Below are 21,943 nucleotides of genomic sequence, written 5' to 3'. Positions count from 1 at the left end.
GGTGTTAGTACTACATCGTAAAGCATCTACATGGTTCTTTCATATTCATAAGAATCTGTGTAATATAAATAACTTCATCCAAGCATTTAAGTTTCTTAAAACTATTTCTCTATTGTTATAGGTAGACCCACAAACAAGTAGAAGAAAAATCTATTTGTCATAAGAATTGTATGGTTATTGCATAAATTAAAAAAAAATTATATTCTTTTCATTACTCCACACATTACCAGAATGAATGACCAAGAAATTTCTAATAATTTATATTTTAAATAGTCTGCTTCACTCAAAAAAATGGTGTTGATTATTTTTCTAATTTTATTCAGAAATTTTATCATAAATATAATAAAAAAGTGAGCATCCTAGAAAATTTCATCCTTTTCTAGATGCTCTTCTTTTTTTTTATGCATGAAAATTGCATCCTAACTACAGACCCAGTTAAGAGGTTGTTAGTAATTAATTATATTGCTTATTTGACATTTAAGGGTTTGAATGTTGGCAATTCTCTTTTTTCAGTTGTGGACAGTTTTAAAGTACTATTAACATAGACATTTAGAGACAGGTAGGCGAGTTGACAAATACATTTCTCACTCGCTCCCACTCACCCTTTGCCATTACTTTCTATTTTGAAATGAAATACTTTCCCTATAACTTGAAGTGATTTTTAATATACTGTAGCAAATCTCTTATTTTACTTGCTGGTTTTCTACCTGTATTAGCATCATTATATAACCATTGGGTAAAACAGTTACAAAAAAACAAAAGCAAAAACGGTTTTTCAAATTGTTTATGTATTCAAGATTGGATCTGTAAAGTTAGTAGGTGTGAGGTTGTCAGAGTAAAGCTGATGTTTTCAATTTTAAAGCATTGTTAAGTACTGAACAATTACAAAACAGGAAAAATTAAAATAGTGAAAAATTACAAAACATGAATTTTGGTAAAGTTTGCCAAAAAGTAAAAAAAAATTAAATGCTGCTGTAGAAATAATCTCCAGTGATGGATGAAATAGATGTAAAAGTTTTATGATTTCATAAGGTTGCTAGAATATAACAGAATATATGACAGCGGCAGGGAAGTGCAGCGCAGCTCTCACATCAAATATATACCCCTACTACCACTGCCTTGCTTGGCTCGCGTGGTGGATACCTACCGAAGTATGTATAAAAATATACATACTAATTATACCTGTGTAACTTAGTAATTTGATATTAGGCCATAGGAAAGCCTCTTATTAAAATTAATTTATCATAAATGTGAGTTGAGTTTAAAACAAGAAAAAACAAATGTGAGGGTTAAGCATTGCTCATAATCTTGTTTATTGCACAATTTTTCCCATTTACAAAGCATAGATACGAGGGCTGTCCAGAGAGTAACTTATGTTTTGAAATAAAAAACCAACCAAATAAAAAAAGAAATTTCATTATATACATTTGAAAGGGAGGTTCTTGATTATTGGTGCTGTCATTTTTAAATTGAATGCACCACTGCCTCACTCCACCTTCACTCATTATTCAATCTCCATACATCTCACAAAGTCGGTGATGAATTTCAGTTGATTTGAGGTTTTTTACCAGTAAAAATCTAATCACTGAATGCACCTAATAACTCGCAGGATTTTCTATTGAAGCGCACATTTCAATAATTTACAATGAACAAAGTAGAAAAGTCACAGTCCACATGTTACGACAGCTTTATGTGTAGCGAGTGTAGAAACGTTTTGACGCCAAGATGATGGCTCTATCCCCAGCTATCTCCACACTAGGCACAAATGTATGTTACTTTCTGGACTGCCTTCATATTTACAGTACAAATTTAAAACAATTTTTGTTTTGTTGGGCTGTAACTTTCCTAATTATCTAGACATTTTTAGGTTGTTAGGTGTTTTCCAAGTTTCTTATGCGGATTTTAAACTAAATCATTTTTATATTTAATAGTAAAGGAAGATAAAGCAAGAGGTACAATTGAAGAAATAGAAGAATTAAAAAGAAAGGAAATGGAAATGAGAGAAGCTCATCTGTTTAATAGATTGGCACCAGTTCGTGCTGATGCCTTATCATCTACATTAGCGCCTTCTGTACCTTCTGCCGCTCCTTTAACTGAACGAAGTAAGTAATAATGATTAATTTAAAGTTAGGAATGCAGTAAGTTAAATGAAAATATATGTAGCTTAAACATTCTTTGTTTGGAGGAGGCTTAATCTCTAACTTTAATTGGTAATTTATATCATGTTAAGAAATGTCAGTTTTGAGTTCTTGTATGTTTACCAAATAATGCATTATATTTGTTGTGTGTATTAAAAGAATATGTAATAGTGCTCATGTTTTTGATTGATTGCACTTTTTAAATTACATAGATTGGAAAAAATTACCACCGCAAAAGTAAATTTTCCTAAAAATGTTATATCTGATGAATTGAATAGACTACTATAAATGTAGGAATGTGATTAGAGTTTAATGTTTTGATTGGTTGTATGGATTTTACGTCCTGCAAGATAATAATATTAATTATTCATGAAGGATTTAATTAATTAATATTACTGTGCCCACCTACAATCAGAAGTGGGCATTGCCGGGTTTTCAGCATCAGCAGTTAGTTTATGGTTAAGAAGTGTGATAGTGTGATGGACGAATTTGATGAGTCATTTGGCAACTTAGTAATTGGATATTAGGCCATAGGAAAGCCACTTATCAAAATTAATTTATCATAAATATGAGTTGAGCTTAAAACAAGAAAAATAAGTGTGAGGGTTAAGCATTTGATGATGAGTCATGTGGCAAGGAACAATTCTATTTTAAATTGCTCTTTTTTTGCCTTCTTTTAGTCATTTGCCGATAATTGGATAAATCAAAATTCATTATATAAGTGTATTAACAACAAAAACTATGTTTACAACAAAATTGGATGGTAGTTATTGTATTCATAAATACATTTAAAAGAGCAGAGTTTTCTGGGAAGAAAAAACTGTCTCAATGTAAATATTGTCATATTTAGATAAATTTTCTGATTACTGCGTAATCTGACTACAGTGATTCTTTCAGTTAATGCTGTTTATTTATTACACATCAAGCATATACTAAAAACTTTGCCTGACCACTAGATTTAAGATTTAAATGTATATCTAGTAAAAAAAATCTGATGTGGACACCATATGATTTCTTGAATTCCTGTTAAATTATATAATACACATTTTTTCTAGAATCAGAGGTTAATAATTATTATTAAATCAATATATTTAAATTAAAAAAAAAAGAAAGAAAATTAAGTCTCGAACTGATGTGCCTTCCCCTTGTACAACTCAAATATTTCATTTGGCTATAACTCTGGAACCAATGAAAATAAGTACCATTTACATACGATACATTGTTAAAAAGCCCTCAATGAGGACTGATTACTGCAGTTAAGAAAAAGTAAAATCCAAATTTTTTTGGATTTTAGTCTTTTTTGGTCCAGTCAATAGCATTCAAAAGGGAAGGTGCAGAACGGGATGTTACCGCAGTCCTAAATCCAAAATTTCAACATTCTACAGCTAATCATTTTTGAGTTATGCAAGATACATACGTATGTACAGATGTCACGTTGAAACTAGTCAAAATGGCTATTTCTGTTGAAATTTTAAATTTTTCGCAATAACAATACTTCCTTTACTTCGTACAAGGAAGTAAAAATTAAGTATAAATGTTTAGTGAATTTCTAAACTAATTGTTCATATTTCACTGCATCTAAAACATTATAGATCATTACTAAAAGTTATTTCATGTCTATAGTGAAAATACAGTATACATAGTTAAATTAAAAATTGTAAAAATATGAAGATTTACAAGGTGCAGAAAAATTTTAACCAATGTAATGATACTTGTCACTCCCTTTGTTGACAAGATTTGAATTTGTTTATTCGTAACCGCATAATTAGAGCAAGCAGTATATGTATAAAAGTATGTATAAAAGTTAATTTTTTTTTGCACTTCAAAGATTAATGGTGAACTTATACAAGAATAAAATTTTTATTGTATCATCTGTGACTTAATTAATTTAATTATGTATGTGTATATATAAATATATATAAACAAAAATTGCTATTTATTATATTTTTGTTTGCAGCTCCTGAAAATCGTAATATTGAGATAGAGTCTATAGTAGATGAATTATTTGCAAAAAGGCAAAGAAAGAAGAAACATGAAGAAGAAGAACGTGAAAGGCGATTAAAAAGAAAAGAGGAACGTGAAAAAAGAAAGAAACGATTAAAGACACTGCCACAAAATTGGAATGAATTTAATAAAGATAAGCATAAAGTGCATCATTTTCGTAGATTCAAATATGAAGTTGAAAAACAAAATCTGAGAGAAGCAAGGGAGGAGGGGAAAAGACGCAGAAGGCGTTCTTCCAGAGATAGACGTAGCAGGTTAGTTTTATCTTTCAGTAATAAATTGTGTAACTTTTTAAATTTGTGTATGAAATACATTTTTGTTTTATTAATTACTTAAGAATATTTTAATTTACTGTAAAAAAAATTGTATATTTTTTATTATATGATGTTTGTTACATTTCATGTAACATTTTAATCTATTATTTATCATTGAAAAGAAAAATCTATTTTTTTGGAAATCACAGTACTTTTGTGATTGAAAATAGTGGATAATCAGCAAAATCAATAAAAGTTAAAGCAGTTTTCATATTATCATTTATTAATGACAAACATGTGTTGCTCTTACAGCAGGTCCAGAATAGATTTGTTTTATTATTTACTTACATAATCAAATGTATGCTGCTGCGTTTCAAATAAAGTATGGCATTTAAATTTTTGGCAAATGTTTGCTTAAAAGCTTTAATTTGTTATTAAATACTTAAAAATCACATATACTTTTAAACAGATTATCCATTTTTTCTTATATAATACTCTTAAAAGAAAATTCTATTACAGATTATTAAACAGAATTTGAAGTAGTACATATCGAAGAAAAATTATTACAAAGTATTAGGGGGATATGCAGATTAAAAGCAATTTACTAAAAATATTACTAACAATACATACAAAAACATGAAAGTATTGTCCAAAAAAATTAATACTTTATTTTTTGTTTTATTATAATACTTTGGCATACTATTTTATTTTAAAAACATAATATTAATTTTGTGGGGTTATAACCAGAAATATTGTACAAGATAGAAGTCATCTTTCCATGCTTCTAGAACAGGTAAAAGGGATAATAAAATAAAAAATTAAAAGTTATTTAATACAAAGCAGAAAATAATTCTCCGATTAGTAAATAAACAGATAAAAACTGTTGTTTTAAATGCTTCCACCAAATTTATAGTAGTATCCTAAATTACTAGTCCATTATTTGGTACTTGCTTCAAAACATAAAAATTTAGAGAATTGAAAAAGTTTAATTTTTTTATATTTTTAAGCCTGATTAACTTTTTTAAAGGTGTTGATTTCTTACAAGCAATCTTATACTTATTTTTACTGAGGTTCAAGAAAATATTCTCCATAAACATCTGTCATTATGCCTAATTCTTTGTGCCAGCTTCAAACATTGAATTTTAAAGAACTGAAAAAGTGTTATGTTATTTCCCTTTTTGCATATTTTTAAGTTTGTTTTATTTTTATTTGTTTTTTACTTTGTGGTGTTTAAAATTTTTTGGTTTTTATTTTTATTGAAAAAGTGGTTGGGCCTACATGGTAACCCAAATGAAACAGTTAGTTTGCAAGGAATGCAAAATTAATAATAAAAGATGAGCCTCTTTTAGGCTACAGTGTATCTTACTGTGAGCTAACTTTGTGACTTGTAGGTTTACTAATATTTTACTTTCAGTTTATAATTGTGTACATTCATGTAAAATTAGTTTAAAAGCAAGATAATTTTAAGTTTGCCATTTGTTCTGATAAATTAAGCATATAAATGCAAACGTTGTAACAAAGTTTCTTGAAGTTTCATGTAATAATAGTTTGATTATCAGAATTTGTTCTTGATCTTTATTACTTTTATCTGAAATTGCTTTCATAAGGCCATGTAATTTTTCATTTTGAAAAATTATCACTGCCATTGTCAAGAGCCTCCATTAAAAAAAAGAAAAAATTGAAATTTTAAATTTGGTGAAAAGGTGAGGAAATATATTTAAAAAATCAAGTCTTGCTCAGAAGTACAAATTAAAGCTCATTTTCAAAAAGTTTTTTGTTAGGAAAACTGCTTGTACTATCCTGATTAAATACATTCTTGCAATTTATTAAAATTTTCTAAATTGCAGCAGTAGATTTACCATTTTTTAAATTGAAAATAAATCTCTTTACAGTTGCCTGGTTTGAGAAAATGTTAACAATTTTTTTTTTTTAGTTTTTCAAAAAATTGTTTACCTTCTGTTTTATTGAATTTTTGAATATTTTTTCTAAATTTTTGAAATGATCGATAATTAAAATGTTAAAAGTATAACAGTAAAATAATATATTACGGTTTATCTTGTTTATTTATGTAAATCAAATTTTGTAATTTTTAGGTCCCGTGATCGTGATCAGAAGCAAGAAAAGAAGGAGGCTGTTGTACCTGCTGCGACTACAGGTGGTCGTATCAACCTTTTAAATACACCGATGGTTGTTCGTAAGATATTAGTGGCCGTAGAAGCACATGGTAATGGACAGACTGATATAGAGTTTCCTGAATATCTTATTCGCTATACTCAAACTAAACCTTCATTGACTTATTGTGAAAATCCAAGAATTGCTACGTATCATTTGCAGACCAGAGAAGAGATGCTTGCTACTGTTCCATCTGATATAGAAGAAATCATTTTCAAATTCCTACATTCCATAATGCCTAAAAAGTGAGTAATTATAACTATCTTAATAAATTCTATTGGTTTGGTTTCTATTGATGTATTTTTTTTTTTTTAATATAAAGGACAAGAAAGATGCCTTTGAAAACTACATTTGGAGAATTGATCCAAAAATTCATTTTGTTAATAAGGTTAAAGAATTATTTTTTAGTGTAAATATCTTTCAGCGAGTTGGATGTTGCAGGTATTGGTTTTTTTTTGTAATTATATATTTTATATTAATGCATTGACATTGCAGAAATGAATTTTATTAAAGTATTACTATAAAGTATGTTCTAACATAGTGATATTAATATATTGGTATATCTGTAAATTGCAGTGATTATTTATATTTGTTTTTTTTTTAATTTATAAAAAGTGTTTTTTTTTTAAGTTTTATTCAAGTGGTCGGTAATATTTATTGATTAATGATGTAGAATAATTTTTGTAGTTCTTTATTTTAAAACGACCTGTATGATTCGTCTGATTGATGAAGTATTAACTCTCAGTTTGTATCTTGTCTTTATTTATTATTCTAGGTTGTGCTGTCGTGTTGATAAGATAGAGAGTTTATTGATTTATTGGGAATTTTTATTCCTCCATATTGTAAAAACGAATTAAATTTTGTTATATTGTAAAATTCTATTTAAAGCTGCGTACAAGAATATTTCAGTTAATGTTTTTGAATAGTTAATGTTGAATAGTGTTCTCCTTTTCTTATTATTTAAAAAAAAAATTGTATAAATTATTTTTTCTCAACATAATTAAAATTACTTTAAAAATTCAGTAGGTAATATTTAAATTTAAAACTGTTGTTTATTGAATTTTTAACTTGAATTTATTTTTTTTTTAGTAAATAAATGAAGAGTTTTCAGTACTATGATAATCTATCAATACACTATTCAAAAAATAAAGTATTAAATACAGTCCTTTTTTGATATGAACTCTGATCAAATTTAAGATTTTATCATAGTGTTAGAATCTTTATACTTAATATATTATTTTCAATAATTGTGGTCTACAAGTTTTTTTGAAAACTAGTCTAGACATGGCATAATTATTTGTAAGTGTTGTTTAATTGTAGCATAAATTAAAATCATTGTTGTCTATACATGGTTTATTTTTTATTATGACTTTAAAAAATGATTGTGCAGTTAGTAGTTTGAAGTTTATATTAATAAATTACAGTTGTAACAATCATGAATTTTGCCTTGGTGAGAGATTGAATGCATAATGTAATGTGGAATGCTAGTCAGTGAGCATTGAGGTCAAGAGGTTACAGGAAAACAGCGTTTATATTTACATATAATGGTTAATATTTTTAAGTTGCTTATTAATATATTGAATTTTTTTTTTTTTTTTTAAATAGATTTTTACATTATGTAAATGGTTCTTTAGGGTTCTATTAGTTATATTTTAATTGCATCAGCCATTTAGCCTAGTTGATACTTTGTGTTTATTTGTTGTCTTGGAAAAGTTACATTATGTATTTGTTCATTTCCAAATGAAGAAATTCAGTGGATAAAATTTATTTGATAAAAAAGTATTTTTCAAGTATTAACAAAGACAAAAAGTAGAAAAATCTTCAGTAGAAAATACTTCATGAAAGTATTATCTTATTGAAAAGCATGTATAAACCAGCAAACTTGCCAAACTATTTCGTGTTTAGTACAAGTGGCATGCATATGATATTGAACTTGTGTTACAAACCATCTTTTATATGTATAGAACAACAGTTACAAATTATTTAATTTGTGTTTTATCTTTGTATATCAATTGATTGATTTACATTATTCTGATGTCTGGAGATCCTAAAACTCTACTCGTATTACCTTATTAAATTGATTGTCACAGTAGGCAGATGTGTTCCTTCATTTGGATGATTGTACCTGCAGTACAATCATTTTACAATTTTGGATTGCTAGGATCATAGTCTTAATTAAAAAAGTAACACAGAATTGGATTGAGAATTCGATAACACAACTGGTTTTAGACTATTGAGTTCCAGAGATCTCTAATTCTCTGTTCAAGTTTGATACTCTTTGTGCATTAATATTTAATATTCCAAGAATCTTTTTTTTTTACTTTGAAAGTAAGTTATTATAGAATTGGAATGTCCATCTGTCCAGCTGTTAATTGTGATAATCTCTGAAAGGAGCGTCCATATATCATGAAATTTTCTGTACAGCTTTTGTCTCAATAGCTCAGCTGAATCTGAAGATAAGCTGAATTCACCCTGAATTTAGTTGAAGGAAATATTTCTTTATGCAATTGTTTAGAACGCGTTTAATATTAAATCAAATAAAAGGTCTGCATGATTAATGAATTTGTTCTACATCAAATCAGTCTAGAAAGAATTTTCCCCAAACCTTCATGTCTCTGACTTCAATGATTTTTTTTTATTTACTATTAACTACATTAAAAATCCAGATTTTTAGAATTTTTATCAACTTTTTTAATTTAAAAAAAATAAAATTTTAAGGATGCTGTAATGCTCTGCAGTGGCTTGTCTTAACAGTCCTTTAATTTTATATGTGACACAGTCCAGTTAAAAGGATTGAATTTTTCAATTTGAAAGTTCATATAAACTTAGGTTTGGAAGCACTTTGTTTTTGAGTGAAAGATTTCACCTAGATTTCAGCTCTTCTGTAATTCTCTGTTCAAGTTTGATACTCTTTGTACATTAATATTCCAAGAATTTATTTATTTTTACTTTGAAAGTAATAAGTGTATTGTAGAATCGAATTGTGTCCAGTTGTTGATTGTATAATTTCAAAAGGAGAATGTACATATTTCATGAAATTTTCTGTATAGCTTTATCTCTGCAGTACCTCAGTTGAATCTGAAGATGAGCTGAATTTACCCTGAATTTAGTGGATTATAACGCATTTAACATAAGTCTTGATTGATGAATTTATGTTCTACATCAAATGAAAAGAATTTTTTCCCAAACCTGATTTAATTTATTTACTATAAACCACATGGAAAGACTGTTTTTGAGTTACAGCTAGCAAAAGATTTCACTCTGATTTCAGCTCTACAAATAAAAAAAGTCCTACTGTAATTTTTGAGACAATAAAATTGTTGGTTTCTTATATAATTTGAACTGGAAAATAAAATAAAACAGGTCTCAGAACTGTAACTCAGTATTTTTTTTAAGATATCTGTTGTAAAACAAGTTTTTTTAGGTTTGTAGTACTGTAGCTTTGTTAAACAACTAATAAATATGGAAGATTTAGAAACAAAACTTGTAGAAAATTTAATTCTGAGAAAATTAATGTAAATACAGCCAATAAAAAGTAAATAAACACTTTAAAAAGCTGTTTTTTATTTATACAAAACTGATGAAAACTAGACAAAAAATTATTCTGTACCTAATAAATACTATTCTTAATATAACAAAATGAAAAAATTAAATTCATGAAATGATAAATGGTAACAGAATAATAAACCTCAGTTATAGTATTTGTTTGAAATTCTTTCTTTCACAATGTACACACCACTCTGCCTAATGTAAAATATTTCCAGTGGCTTTCCATATCATCTCAGGATTGTTTTGTATAAATTCATTAGCATTTTGTATAAAAGCATTAACTTTTTGCTCAAAAAGTTTATATGGCTCCAAATGAAGTAATATAGTGACATTGTCAAGGTGATCATAGTGGCTAATTGATTGGTCCAACATGTCCAATCCAGTTGAAGAAAGTAGCATTCAAGTGATTTCCAGCTACTTAAGAAAAATGTGGCATTGCACCATTGTGCTGGAAAATCATTTGCAATCTAGTTAAAAGGTAATAAAGGTACATTCTCCAAAGAGCAGGCAAATTTACCTTTATTACCAATACAAGACATGAACATATGTATTTCATATAAGGTTTTCATTGAAAACAAATACTCTCAGAATTTTGTCATAAATAATGCCCCACACCATACACTAATGTGAAATTTGTATAGGAAATTAGATTTTTCCACAGTACTATGTGGATTGTCTTCATTTTTAGAACTGATGACTCAGTTTCTCATAAAAGTGGCTTCATCAATAAATAAAATTCAATTTATCTTATTACTGTTGTCTAGAAGCCAATGACAGAAGTTTAACTGCTGGGGATAATCTGTTGGCCACAAATTTTGAACCTTCTGCAGGCGAAAAGGATAAAGAATTTTTTTCCATAGGATGTACCACACTGTTTTTTTTACAAACCAATGATGCGATATGAAATTTGTCTTTTACTTGTGTCTGGGCTACGCTAAATATGCTGAATCACATGATGATATACTAGGAGTTTAACAGAAAACGAACGTGTTGGAAATGACCCTTTTGTTCACAAATACTTATACACCGAAGAAAATGTTTTTGTATTTGGAATATGCCTTGCTGGAAATTCTCTCCTGATATTCACATCAGGCATCTTCAGAATTTCTGTTATAAAATCTATAAACAAAAATTATATCTGCATATTTCTTGTTAGAATATTGAAATGTCATTTTTGCACGTTTTTAAGATAACACTACAGTTCTTTATTTGTATAATAATTAATTATTATATAATAATAATAATAATAATAATAACTGATTCGAACGAAGTACAAAATTTTCATCGTTGACCAACTAATATTGCCAACCCATACAATAAGATTTTTTTTAAATATAAAGTAACATACATAGTTTTTTAAATAATTATTTATATTTAATTTTGTGTGTAAATTATTGATACATAGTTAAAATGTTTTATAAATTTTGTATTTTTTAAAAATTATTTTCAGTACTTAGTGCTTTTGTTTGTAAAAAGAATGTTTATTAAGTACAAAGAATAATACGATCTTTCTGTCTATTTTCGTATTGTTTTACTTCAATAAAAAACCTATTTTTAAAGGTTTCTATTTACTTCTATACAAGTTTTGTCAATAAATCTTGTGCATTTATAAGTGATTTAACAAAACTATTGTACTAGAAACCCCCAAAAAAACTTTTTTGATAGTGAATTTTGTGTTTTACATCAGATAAATTAAAAACTACTAGAGTTATTTCCCAGCTCAAATTACTTAAGAAACTACTTTAAAAAAAAGATAAATTACTTTACCTTTTAATTTGGATCCCAAAAATTACAGCAGGGATTCTTTTTATTAGAACAGCTGAAATCGTGAGTGAATCTTTTGTTAGCCGTAAGTCAAAAACACAAAGCATTTCTAGACCTAGCTGATATAGCCTTTTTTCATTTTTACCAGCAGAATGTGTGTGTGTGTGCGTGCGCGCATATGAAATATAAACTATCAAAACGCAGTAATTAGATAAGGTTAGATAACTTATATTAATTTCCAATAATCATTTTCAATGTAGGATGCTGCATCTTCAGTTGTATTGAATCCTGTAATTACATTATAATTCTTTTAAAAATCTGTGTTATTTTAGAATGTTCTCTAATAAAATTTGAATATTATGAATGCATATGCAAATTTTGCTGTCCAATATTGGAACGATGTAATCTTTAAAATATTTGAATGATTACATGATTAAAGTACTGGACAGCAAAATTTGCATATGGTTTTATAATATTAATCAAAATTTTTTAAAACTGAGAACAATGTAAAATATCAAAAATCTTTTAAAAGTGTTACATATAATTTAATTATTGAATTCAATGCAAATTAAAGATGAATGATTCCGTAAAATTCTATTCTTGGAAATTAATACGGTAAGTTTAATTTATAATTATTGTAAATATAGTAGTAGTTTTGTTGGTTTCATATATATTAAATTTTAATAACACAGTGGTCAGTATATTAATAAATTATTTCAATTTTCAATAAAAGTTGTAAAAAAAGTATGTACATTTCTTTTACATACTCAAATTGCAACTAAAGGAGGATTTTTATTAAAAAATTCATTTCCTGTTTTATGTTCATTAGAAAATGCTTTATTTATATGCAAGTTAATTCTGTATTTAATGATTTTTTTTCTTGATCAATAAAGAGGTCATTTGGAAATTGATGTGTTACATCACCTTTTTAAAATTATTACCATTTCACTTATTACACAAAATAAGATATTTAATCTTTTGCTTTTATAAATTAATATTTTAGATGTTTCTCAGATAAATATGTATTACTATTGTTGCTACACTTGATGTATTTTGTTGTACTTGTGTGACTGCTTGTGTGTAGATGTATTATGTTTATACTCAGCTTTGCATTCAGAGGTGAGGTATATAATTTTAAAATATCACAAGATGTTACTTCATATTATTCTAAACACACAAATATCTTACTGTACTGCTGTGACTGTGGTTGTAGTAATTTTACCAAATTTGTTTCAGAAATATAAAATGTATTTGTATGTAAATTTACATTTAAAAAGCAAATGTTATAAAAATTTAAAATTATGAAAAGATACAGATTTTTAGAAGAACTAGGCTTTAGATCGATAGCCACCTAGGTCACAGGTTTTTTCTTCATTAGGATTCCCCCAACTATCCCACAGATAGTTACTACCTCCCCACTGACCTCAAGCAAAGAAGTCTGTCCCGCGAGCTAGTAGATGTCAGCTCTGTGCCAAAAGTGGAGTGACTGATTCAGTTTCTCAAAGAAAGAAAAATAAAGGAAAATTATGGAAGGGAGGGTATGAGCGAGAGGGAATTATCAATCTGCAGAGGGACTGCTGAAGTGTATGAAGACTACAGCTGTGTATAAAGATCTGCTTGTGTAAGTATGTATGTTTACAAACATAGCCCTGATGTCTAGTTTTATAGTTATCCAATTTGTATGATGACAGATATTATGAATAATTGTGGTAGTTTTAATTGATGATTGATTAATGAAATGGAATAAAAATTTTTAAATGTTTCATTGTTTGGATTATGATACAGTTAATAACTTCATACGGTCATTCAGATATATGTATTAAATTTAATCTTAAAGAATGTAATGACATCACTTTCACTAATTCTTGTAATTTAAAAGAACAAAACCTGTTGAAATCTTATCACCAAATGCTGACATTGTGGTTCTGACTGTATTTTAAGACATGTGTCTGTAACTAGTGTCATTAGTTCTGTACAGGTGAGAAATACTGTCAAAAAGACTTGGCAAGTCAGAATTTTAAACTTATACCTTTATAGCATTTTTGTTTACTGCACCTCCATTGTACATACTACATTGGTCAGGATTGTCGCTAATGTTTGGAGTGAATGCTGTTTTCTATGGTCTACATAACTACTTACCTGGTCTTTCTGTGGTGTGTTTTTCATGTAATCTTTTCCTGGCTGAAATTTTATACCTCATTGATATATAGACGAAGATATCATCCAAAACCACATTGGGCTTGAATCTTGTAATAAATTTCATCATCGGTTGTGTCTAATGTACAAGAATTTAGTAACAGCTTTCTTTGTTTTTCAGTACATGTTGAAAGGGGGTATAATGATCTTTTGACAGTTTGATACATAGGCTACCTCATCTCCTGTTATCTGAAAAGTGTATACAGTTCTTCATCTTTTGATTGGCAGTTCATTAATGATATTCCAGATTTTTATTTAAAAATTTTTTTTCCATGTATTGATAAAACCAAAATAATTTAAGCTTTAAATCTATAAATTTTCTTTCAACATTGTTTTTTATACCTCCATCCTTATCAAAATTTTCATAGATTAGTCTCGTATTACAGGTTGTGAGTAGATCTGTAGATTAACAGAAAGTAAATAATATTGCTTCAGATTGGAAAGTCAAATGAAGTTTTTTTATTATAAAGGTGATTGATGAATTGATTTGTTGGGTTTTATGCTTTGTTTTTATATAAAAAAAAAAAAAAACTTAAAATAATAACGTATTTTTATTGTATAATTTTTCTATTACTCCACAGACCATATTTTTAATTTTACTTGTTATATTTGTTTAAACTTAGTGACAATAGGAATACAGTGTATTTTCTAAATTTTTACTCATAAATATCCTTTTTTTTGTTTATTGGTTTTTGAAGGTTAAACAGTATTTTTATTTGTTTTTACTATTCCATTTACTAGCACATGTTTTTATGTAATGATTATATCAATAAATTATAGATTTTATTTGTTATTGAAATTTTTTATGTTCGTATAACGTATCACTGATAAATGTTGTAGCTGATATTAAATTTATTACTCTATTTTATTTTAAATGAAACTTGAGATTTATGAAATTATTTAAGCTGTTAATTCTTAAGCTTGTTTTTATTCTCCTAAAAAAACCCACAGTATTAGTATTATATTGCAATGTAATATTATTATGTTGAGATTGTATAAGTTAAGATTATTTATATGTTGTGTACATCAATTTTTTGCTTTTCTTGTTTTCTTTCTTTTTTTTAAATTACTGTTTAAAGGTGTGATAAGGTGAGCTAAGATCATTATCACTGGACATCATATTGACATTATTAAGTGTGATCTGAGCCACAGTTGATTTGCCACAGTTGCCAGAGTCATCGTGTAGTTGTCTTGTCTCGTTGATAAAAATTCGGACTACCATCTGGCTACTGGGAGTTCATACAGTGTGAACACATCTTGAAGAATTTAAACACAGTAATAAAAATAAGTTTTAATTATCAAATTGTATACATTTTTATGTATATTTATTTGTATTTATGTTAACCATTTAATTATCATTCCCATTCATATTTTTATTTACCCATGTCTCATTTGGGTGCTTTTTCCTTGTATTATATAAAAAAGTTTTTCTATTCAACATTTAAATTGTTGATGACATTTGGAAAAAAGTAAAAAACTTTGTTTTGTTTGTGGTGTAAATTAACAAAATTGAGTCAGATACCTGCATATAACTTTCTGTTGGTTAATAACAACATCCATTATACTTAAAAAATAAACACAGTTCTTTGAATCTTCCTAATTTCAATGTGATTTATTTGATATAGGAATATCGAATTAAAAAGTTCATGTTTGATTTATTTCTGGCATTCATTCTTTGAAAACACTTACAGTTAATGCTGTGCTAATCTTTAAAAATAGAAAAAATATCCAGTCTGTAATTTTTCTTTTTTTTACATTTATTATTATAATTTGAAGATTAAAATTGTTACTTGTAGATGACTTCTCCTCCTCTAATTAACCAGGGACTGATTTTAGGCATTATCCTATCCTGTTTATAACCTTGGACTATCTGTGTTATGTCCAAGTGGACTTAAGTAAATCACATCTGATAGTAAATTTTTTTTTTTATATATAATTGTATTAAATATTTTAATTATTATAGATTACTGTATAAATAATTACATTAGTTTAAATATTTTGCTTAATTATTAATTTTTGAATGGAGAAAAAATTAATTAAAAAATTCTATTTGAATCCGTCAAAAAGTTTACAATTAAAGCGTACCTATCAACTTGTAGATTTAATGATCCGTGTGAATTGGTAAACTGGCTCTGCTTTTAAATTTATTGTGTTTTTTTTAGGTCTAGAGTTCTAAGTTCCAACATTATATTGTTGTTACCTAGATAGTTGCACATCTGGAGCTTGGACTAGTAATGTGGCCTTAATTATGGGGTTACTTAGCTCAGCTGCCCAACTATGTGTGAAATCCAAGAATGTTTGGTGCAAAGCGCACTTGTTAATCTTCAGTAACATGATGCTCTTATTGCGATCTAATTTAATTATGAATCGATGACTGTTAACTATGAATTTTGAGTTTATGAGGGAAGTTATAGTTAAATATTTTTTCAAGTTGAAATGAGAATGGTATACCAGAAACAAGCCTGGGTATTCTGCATCCAATCCTGAATCGTATGTCCCAGTTTTTCCCACTTATTATGATGGGATTTGTTGCCTTAGTCTTGTTGCAGGTCAGCCTCTGATGTCCTTTCGGGAGTTGGTTGTCTACTCTGTTCCTATATAAGGCCTCACTTGGTCAGTTAATGTTGATACTTCGTTTAAGTTGTTTGTTTATATCTGTAGTTTTATCTGATCATAATCCCTCAATTGGCAAGTGTTTTCTATGGGTTTGGTGACATGAGCTGAGATTGGTTATAGTGAAAATCTCTAAAGTTAGGTTGTTAGTTATTGGAGAATAGCCTATAGGCTGTTTAGAAAGTAACTAACTTTAAATATGTGAGATATTAATAAGTAGTGAGGACGCTTTATTATCTTACCACAAAGTGATTTAAAAACTGCTATCAGAATATGCTATATAGGACATGTTTGAGTGTTATCTATCATTGGTATTTGAAAGAATTACTCCCAGCAATTTTTAGCTTTAATGTTGTACTGGCAACAATTAATTAAAAATAGGGGGATGGGTGAATCATTAATATTGCATCTTCGCTTTATATCCTTTTTTTTTCAAGAATGTTTCACTTGAGATATTCAGTGGTTTTCTTAAGGGGTGTGTTGTCTCTCCCAGGACATTATTTTGACTTCCTTATCCAAACATTTATTAACTCGAATTCATATGAAGAAAATTGACCCCCAAACAGTAATTTGTGTGTTAAATTTGCTTAAAAAACAAAAAAAAAAGCTCTATTATCCTGTTTTATAAATCTTGTTACTATTTATTATTTATTTAATATTTTTTATCTATCACAAGCTCATTTTTTCATTTTTGTTGTGTAATTAATTGCTATGGTTGTTAACCACTGTAAGGTTTAGTACATTAAAAAGGAAGCTACATTTTATTTAAATCAGATTATATGTTAGAAACATACCACAAAGTCAGCTTTATTTTGAATATTTCATCCGCTGTTATTTCTTATGTACAAAAACTGTTAGGTTATAAGAATTGCTTTTATTTTCCTGCTTCTCATGAAAGTGAGTTTTTTCTTTTAAAATGTGTTATCTCTGTAGTAAAACATCTAAATCTTAAGTTTGTTTATTTGATCAACGGATTTTTTCATTAATTTCCTAATTACTATAAGCATAATGCTCAATATATGCGGATTCAATTTAAAATACAATTAACAGTCGTATTTAAAACCAGTAATAATAATTGCTAGGTTGCTAGTGATGAATATGATTCAGTTTTTCAGATTTTTTTTCAGTCTGTGTAGAATGAAATACTAATAGTGTATGAGTGGATTGCTAGGAGCATATACAAAGTTGTTACCATATTTTTAGATTTTTAAAGTTTAAGATATTGTTAACATGCTTCATGGTATCCTCTATGAAAAGTATTTGTGATTTTAGAGATTGAAAAAACCACAGTGTCCAATCGATAATGATTTAAATTAATCCTACTTAAGTATTATTTTTTTATTTTTTAACTTAAAGGATTTTACAATAAAATTATTTTTTTTCTTTTAGTAGCCCTTAATTTACAATTGTTTGATATTATATTAACCAAGTCATTTATGTTTAGATATTACCAAAATCCGTTATATAAAAACCTAGTTTGATTTCTAAAAAGCCTTTTTTTGTAATATAACTGTGACAAAATCACAGGTTCTTACTTATTAAAGATACATTATTAACAAACTATTTAATGAAATATTTTTTCCCACTCTTGGTAGTAGATATTGTTATTTGAATACCCATGATTATTGGTCTAACATTCTTTTAAAAACTAATGAATGTATTTTTTTTTAACAAATATCGGTAATGGGGGGTTGTAAAGTGTGCTTATCGTAATTTCATGACAAAAGAGTGAAAGCGATGTGATGAAACACTGGTGAACTAATGTTTACAGGAAAGAACTGAAGGTGATCTCGTGGTGTACGTTGTTGCGATATTGCATCATGATGTGTTATTATGTTTGCCGTGCTAATGCATGTATTCTCCTTCTACTTTGAATACGTGCTGTAACTTTACATCGATGTTTTAAGATTGAAATCATTGGCGATGTTTGATGATGGATTGAGATTGTATCATTTGAAAATGTGAAATGAAAAAAATGTTGGAATTCAACCTTAAGGTGAGAAAAATTAACATGAAAGTGATGTTGCGATGGTTCAGTTTTTGCTATCATTATATTATTAATTATTTATTTCTGATAGTAATTCTTTCTTTTTCAGAATTTTTTTATTTTAATCAAACCAAGTTTTATTTTTAATAGCTTTGCACATAAACTTATTTTTACAGATGCCGTGTTCAAAAATCTACAGTGCTGGATCTTCTGTGATGAAAAGAGTTTTAATTTCTATGTTACCATGTATGCCATACATTTTTTCATCTAAATTTATACTTTTATATTCATGAATAAACATATTACTCATAATAAACATGAATATCCTGTATCTTGGAACTTTTTCTTCTTAGATTCTTTCTTAATTAGAAAGACCCATGAATTGAAAAAAAAAAAATTTATTTATGTTTTCTTTTTGTGATCTACTAAGAATATTTTTCTTTTTTGTATTACTAAATGCATAATTCAGTAATTATATCGGGCTGTATGATTTTTTAAATTTTAAAACATAAGAAAATCCCGTAAGTTTATTTACAGAATTGTACAAGGGTCGGCTGAAATGTAATGCATATTGGAACATAATGGAAGAACAAAATGCCACACAAAGCAAGAGCTGCCGTCATCTTGAATTTTTATTCCCCTACTGCTAATGTTCCAAAACTCATTGACCAACATTCTTTCAATTCCTGTCAGTCGACATTGTTATAGAGTCAAGTGCACTTGCTATGTTAGTTTATCTAAAAAAAAAATGCAGTGATTGAGTTTTTAATAAAGTGAAAAGTGAAGACTAGTGATATTCATTGTCTTCTAAAAATTTTTTTAGGTGAAAAAATTTTTGATTGAAGTGATTTTAATAGGTGGACAATGAGATTTTATACATGAGAATTTGGTACAGTGAAAATTAAAAATAAATTTGCAGTGGTTGACCAGTTTTTATAACTGATGGAAGCACCTAAAGGAGGTGAATGAATTAAAAATTATAGTTTCATCACAACAATGCATCACCAACCAAAGGCATATCAAAAGAACAATTAGGCAGATTATTGCATAACTGCTACCGTAAAATCTGTTTGCAGTGGGTGCCATGTAAACTCACAGAAAAGAAAGAAAGAAAGGAGTGTTGTGAACAACTTCTGAAATGTAATTGTAATCAGGAAGACTTATTTTTCAATTGTTTTGTGGGTGTTTCTCCCAAAATTGTATGTTGGGTGCATCATTCCAGCTCAGAAGAAAAATGGCAATGCATGGAATACAGACACTATGTTTGCTATAATAAGAAAAATTCAAAAATCCATTTGCAGGAAAGCAATCAGACCAGTTATCAGTCTGTGGTGAGTTGCAAATGGGTGGTTGGGAAGCTGTTTGAATCAAATTCAAAAATTCCTTTGGCCAATACGACAGCAGTTAGTGTGATCCACCAACTTATTTATGAACTTTACAAAGCCAATGTGGCCTGCTGTTCCTTGGTGGGATGAAGACGGCAGGAGTGCATTAAGGGATCATCAGAGGGCTTTATATAATTTAAATCTAAAGCCTATGACAATTGTTCTGTGCCTTCCAGAATGTGAGAGATGTATGCTACCAATTGGTTTCTGTGTGCTAAACGGAAATTGTGGCTGAATTATGTAGAAAACATTCATTTGGGAAGTAGAAATACTAAAGATGGATGAAGCAGGAGATATAAAATACCGAATAGCACAGGTGAAACGAGCTTTCAATCAGAAATATAATTTGCTCACATCAAAAATTAATTTAAACATCAGGAAAGCATTTTTGAAAGTATATGTTAGGAGCATAGCTTTATGTGGAAGTGTAACTTGGATGATCAGAGTACATGAGAAGAAACGATTAGAAGCTTTTGAAATGTGGTATAGGAGATTGTTAAAAATCAGGTAGGTGGATAAAGTGACAAATGAAGAGGTGTTTTGGCAAATTGATGAAGAATGAAGCATTTGGAAAAATACAGCTAAAAGAAGAGAGACTTCTAGGTCACATCTTAAGCATCCTGGAATAGTCACTTTGATATTGAAGGGAAGGTAGATTTCAAACATTGCAGGCAGGCAATGCTTGGAATATGTAAAAAAAATTGTTAGAGATGTAAGATGTAGAGGGTATGCTGAAATGAAACAACTGGAATTAGATAGGAAATCTCAGAAAGTTGCATCAAACCAGTCAAATGACTGAAGACAAAAAACCATTTCTCTGACAATTCTATCATTGGTTGCGTGGAGAAGAGTTATGTATAGATCAGGACAATCTCCGCTGCCAATTGGACTGAAAAGCAATGGCATCCTTGTCACATTACCAATAGATGTGGCAACGTAAATATTTGGAAATATGCTTATCAGTTTCCCTTACATTATCATATTGTTTTGAGTTTATGAAGTAGTATTTTGTTATTTAAGACTCACAAAATGAATTAAATGTTTCAGTTTCCTTTGATAAACTAAGATATTCCTTTTATAACCAGGCTTAGTATCTCACCTCCTGGATACTGCATTATGACTGTTTACAATAAAATATTTTCTTACTAGGTTTTTCCAGTTTCTTGGTCACTGGTGATTCCCATACTGAAACCTGTTAAGGCTAATTTGTGCCCTTCAATTTATCATCCTTTCTCCTTCACCCTGTGCAGATTGATGGAATAAATGGTAAATTGTTGTCTAGTGTGGTACCATGAGAGATATGCCCTAATTGCCTCTAAAAAAATACAGCTTTTGCCAGGTAAATTATCTTATCGATCATTAGTTGCCATGGATCTGTTATTCAAAATGCTTTCCTACTTCACCAATGCCTAGTTGCTGTATTTTGCAATATGCAGATACAGCCTTGGACAAGAGGAATCCTAAATTGCAATAATGGGTTATACAAGGGAATCTCCTTGCATTTATTAGGGGTTTCCTCAGTAGTCATTCCTTTTGAGTTTGAGTTGAACTATGGTGTCTTAAAGTAGTCATTCCTTTTGAGTTTGAGTTGAACTATGGTGTCTTAAAGTAGTCATTCCTTTTGAGTTTGAGTTGAACTATGGTGTCTTAAAGTTTCACATTAGAAAATGTAATACCACAAGGAAGTGTCCTAAGTGCTGTGTTACCTGGTTTGCCATAGCCATAAATACTATAACAAACTGTGCGTGAAAATCCGTTATGTATTCATTATTTGTAGATGGTTTCTCAATTTATATTGCATGTGGAACTTAGCTACTCTTAAAGTTTTAGAGGCTGCTCCAAAATATAATAAACCATTTAGAGTTATGCTATAAAATGACT

At 28.4% G+C, this 21,943-nt stretch overlaps 1 protein-coding gene across 4 annotated transcripts in view; it reads left to right on the top strand.

Moving 5' to 3' along the window:
• LOC142330595 (uncharacterized) overlaps positions 1-21,943 on the top strand; it is a 111,561-nt gene that overhangs the window by 25,470 nt on the left and 64,148 nt on the right. For all 4 annotated transcript variants that reach the window (XM_075375988.1, XM_075375987.1, XM_075375986.1 and 1 more), the window contains exons 4-6: positions 1,932-2,102; positions 4,096-4,396; positions 6,490-6,813. In XM_075375988.1, the coding sequence (XP_075232103.1) occupies positions 1,932-2,102; positions 4,096-4,396; positions 6,490-6,813 (796 nt within the window). The remainder of the gene's footprint in view (positions 1-1,931; positions 2,103-4,095; positions 4,397-6,489; positions 6,814-21,943) is intronic.

The sequence above is a fragment of the Lycorma delicatula genome, chromosome 9, assembly GCF_047948215.1.
Source record: "Lycorma delicatula isolate Av1 chromosome 9, ASM4794821v1, whole genome shotgun sequence".
NCBI lineage: Eukaryota > Metazoa > Arthropoda > Insecta > Hemiptera > Fulgoridae > Lycorma > Lycorma delicatula.
The sequence above is the reverse complement of the archived record's forward strand: the minus strand, read 5'-3'. Positions and strand labels throughout refer to the sequence as shown.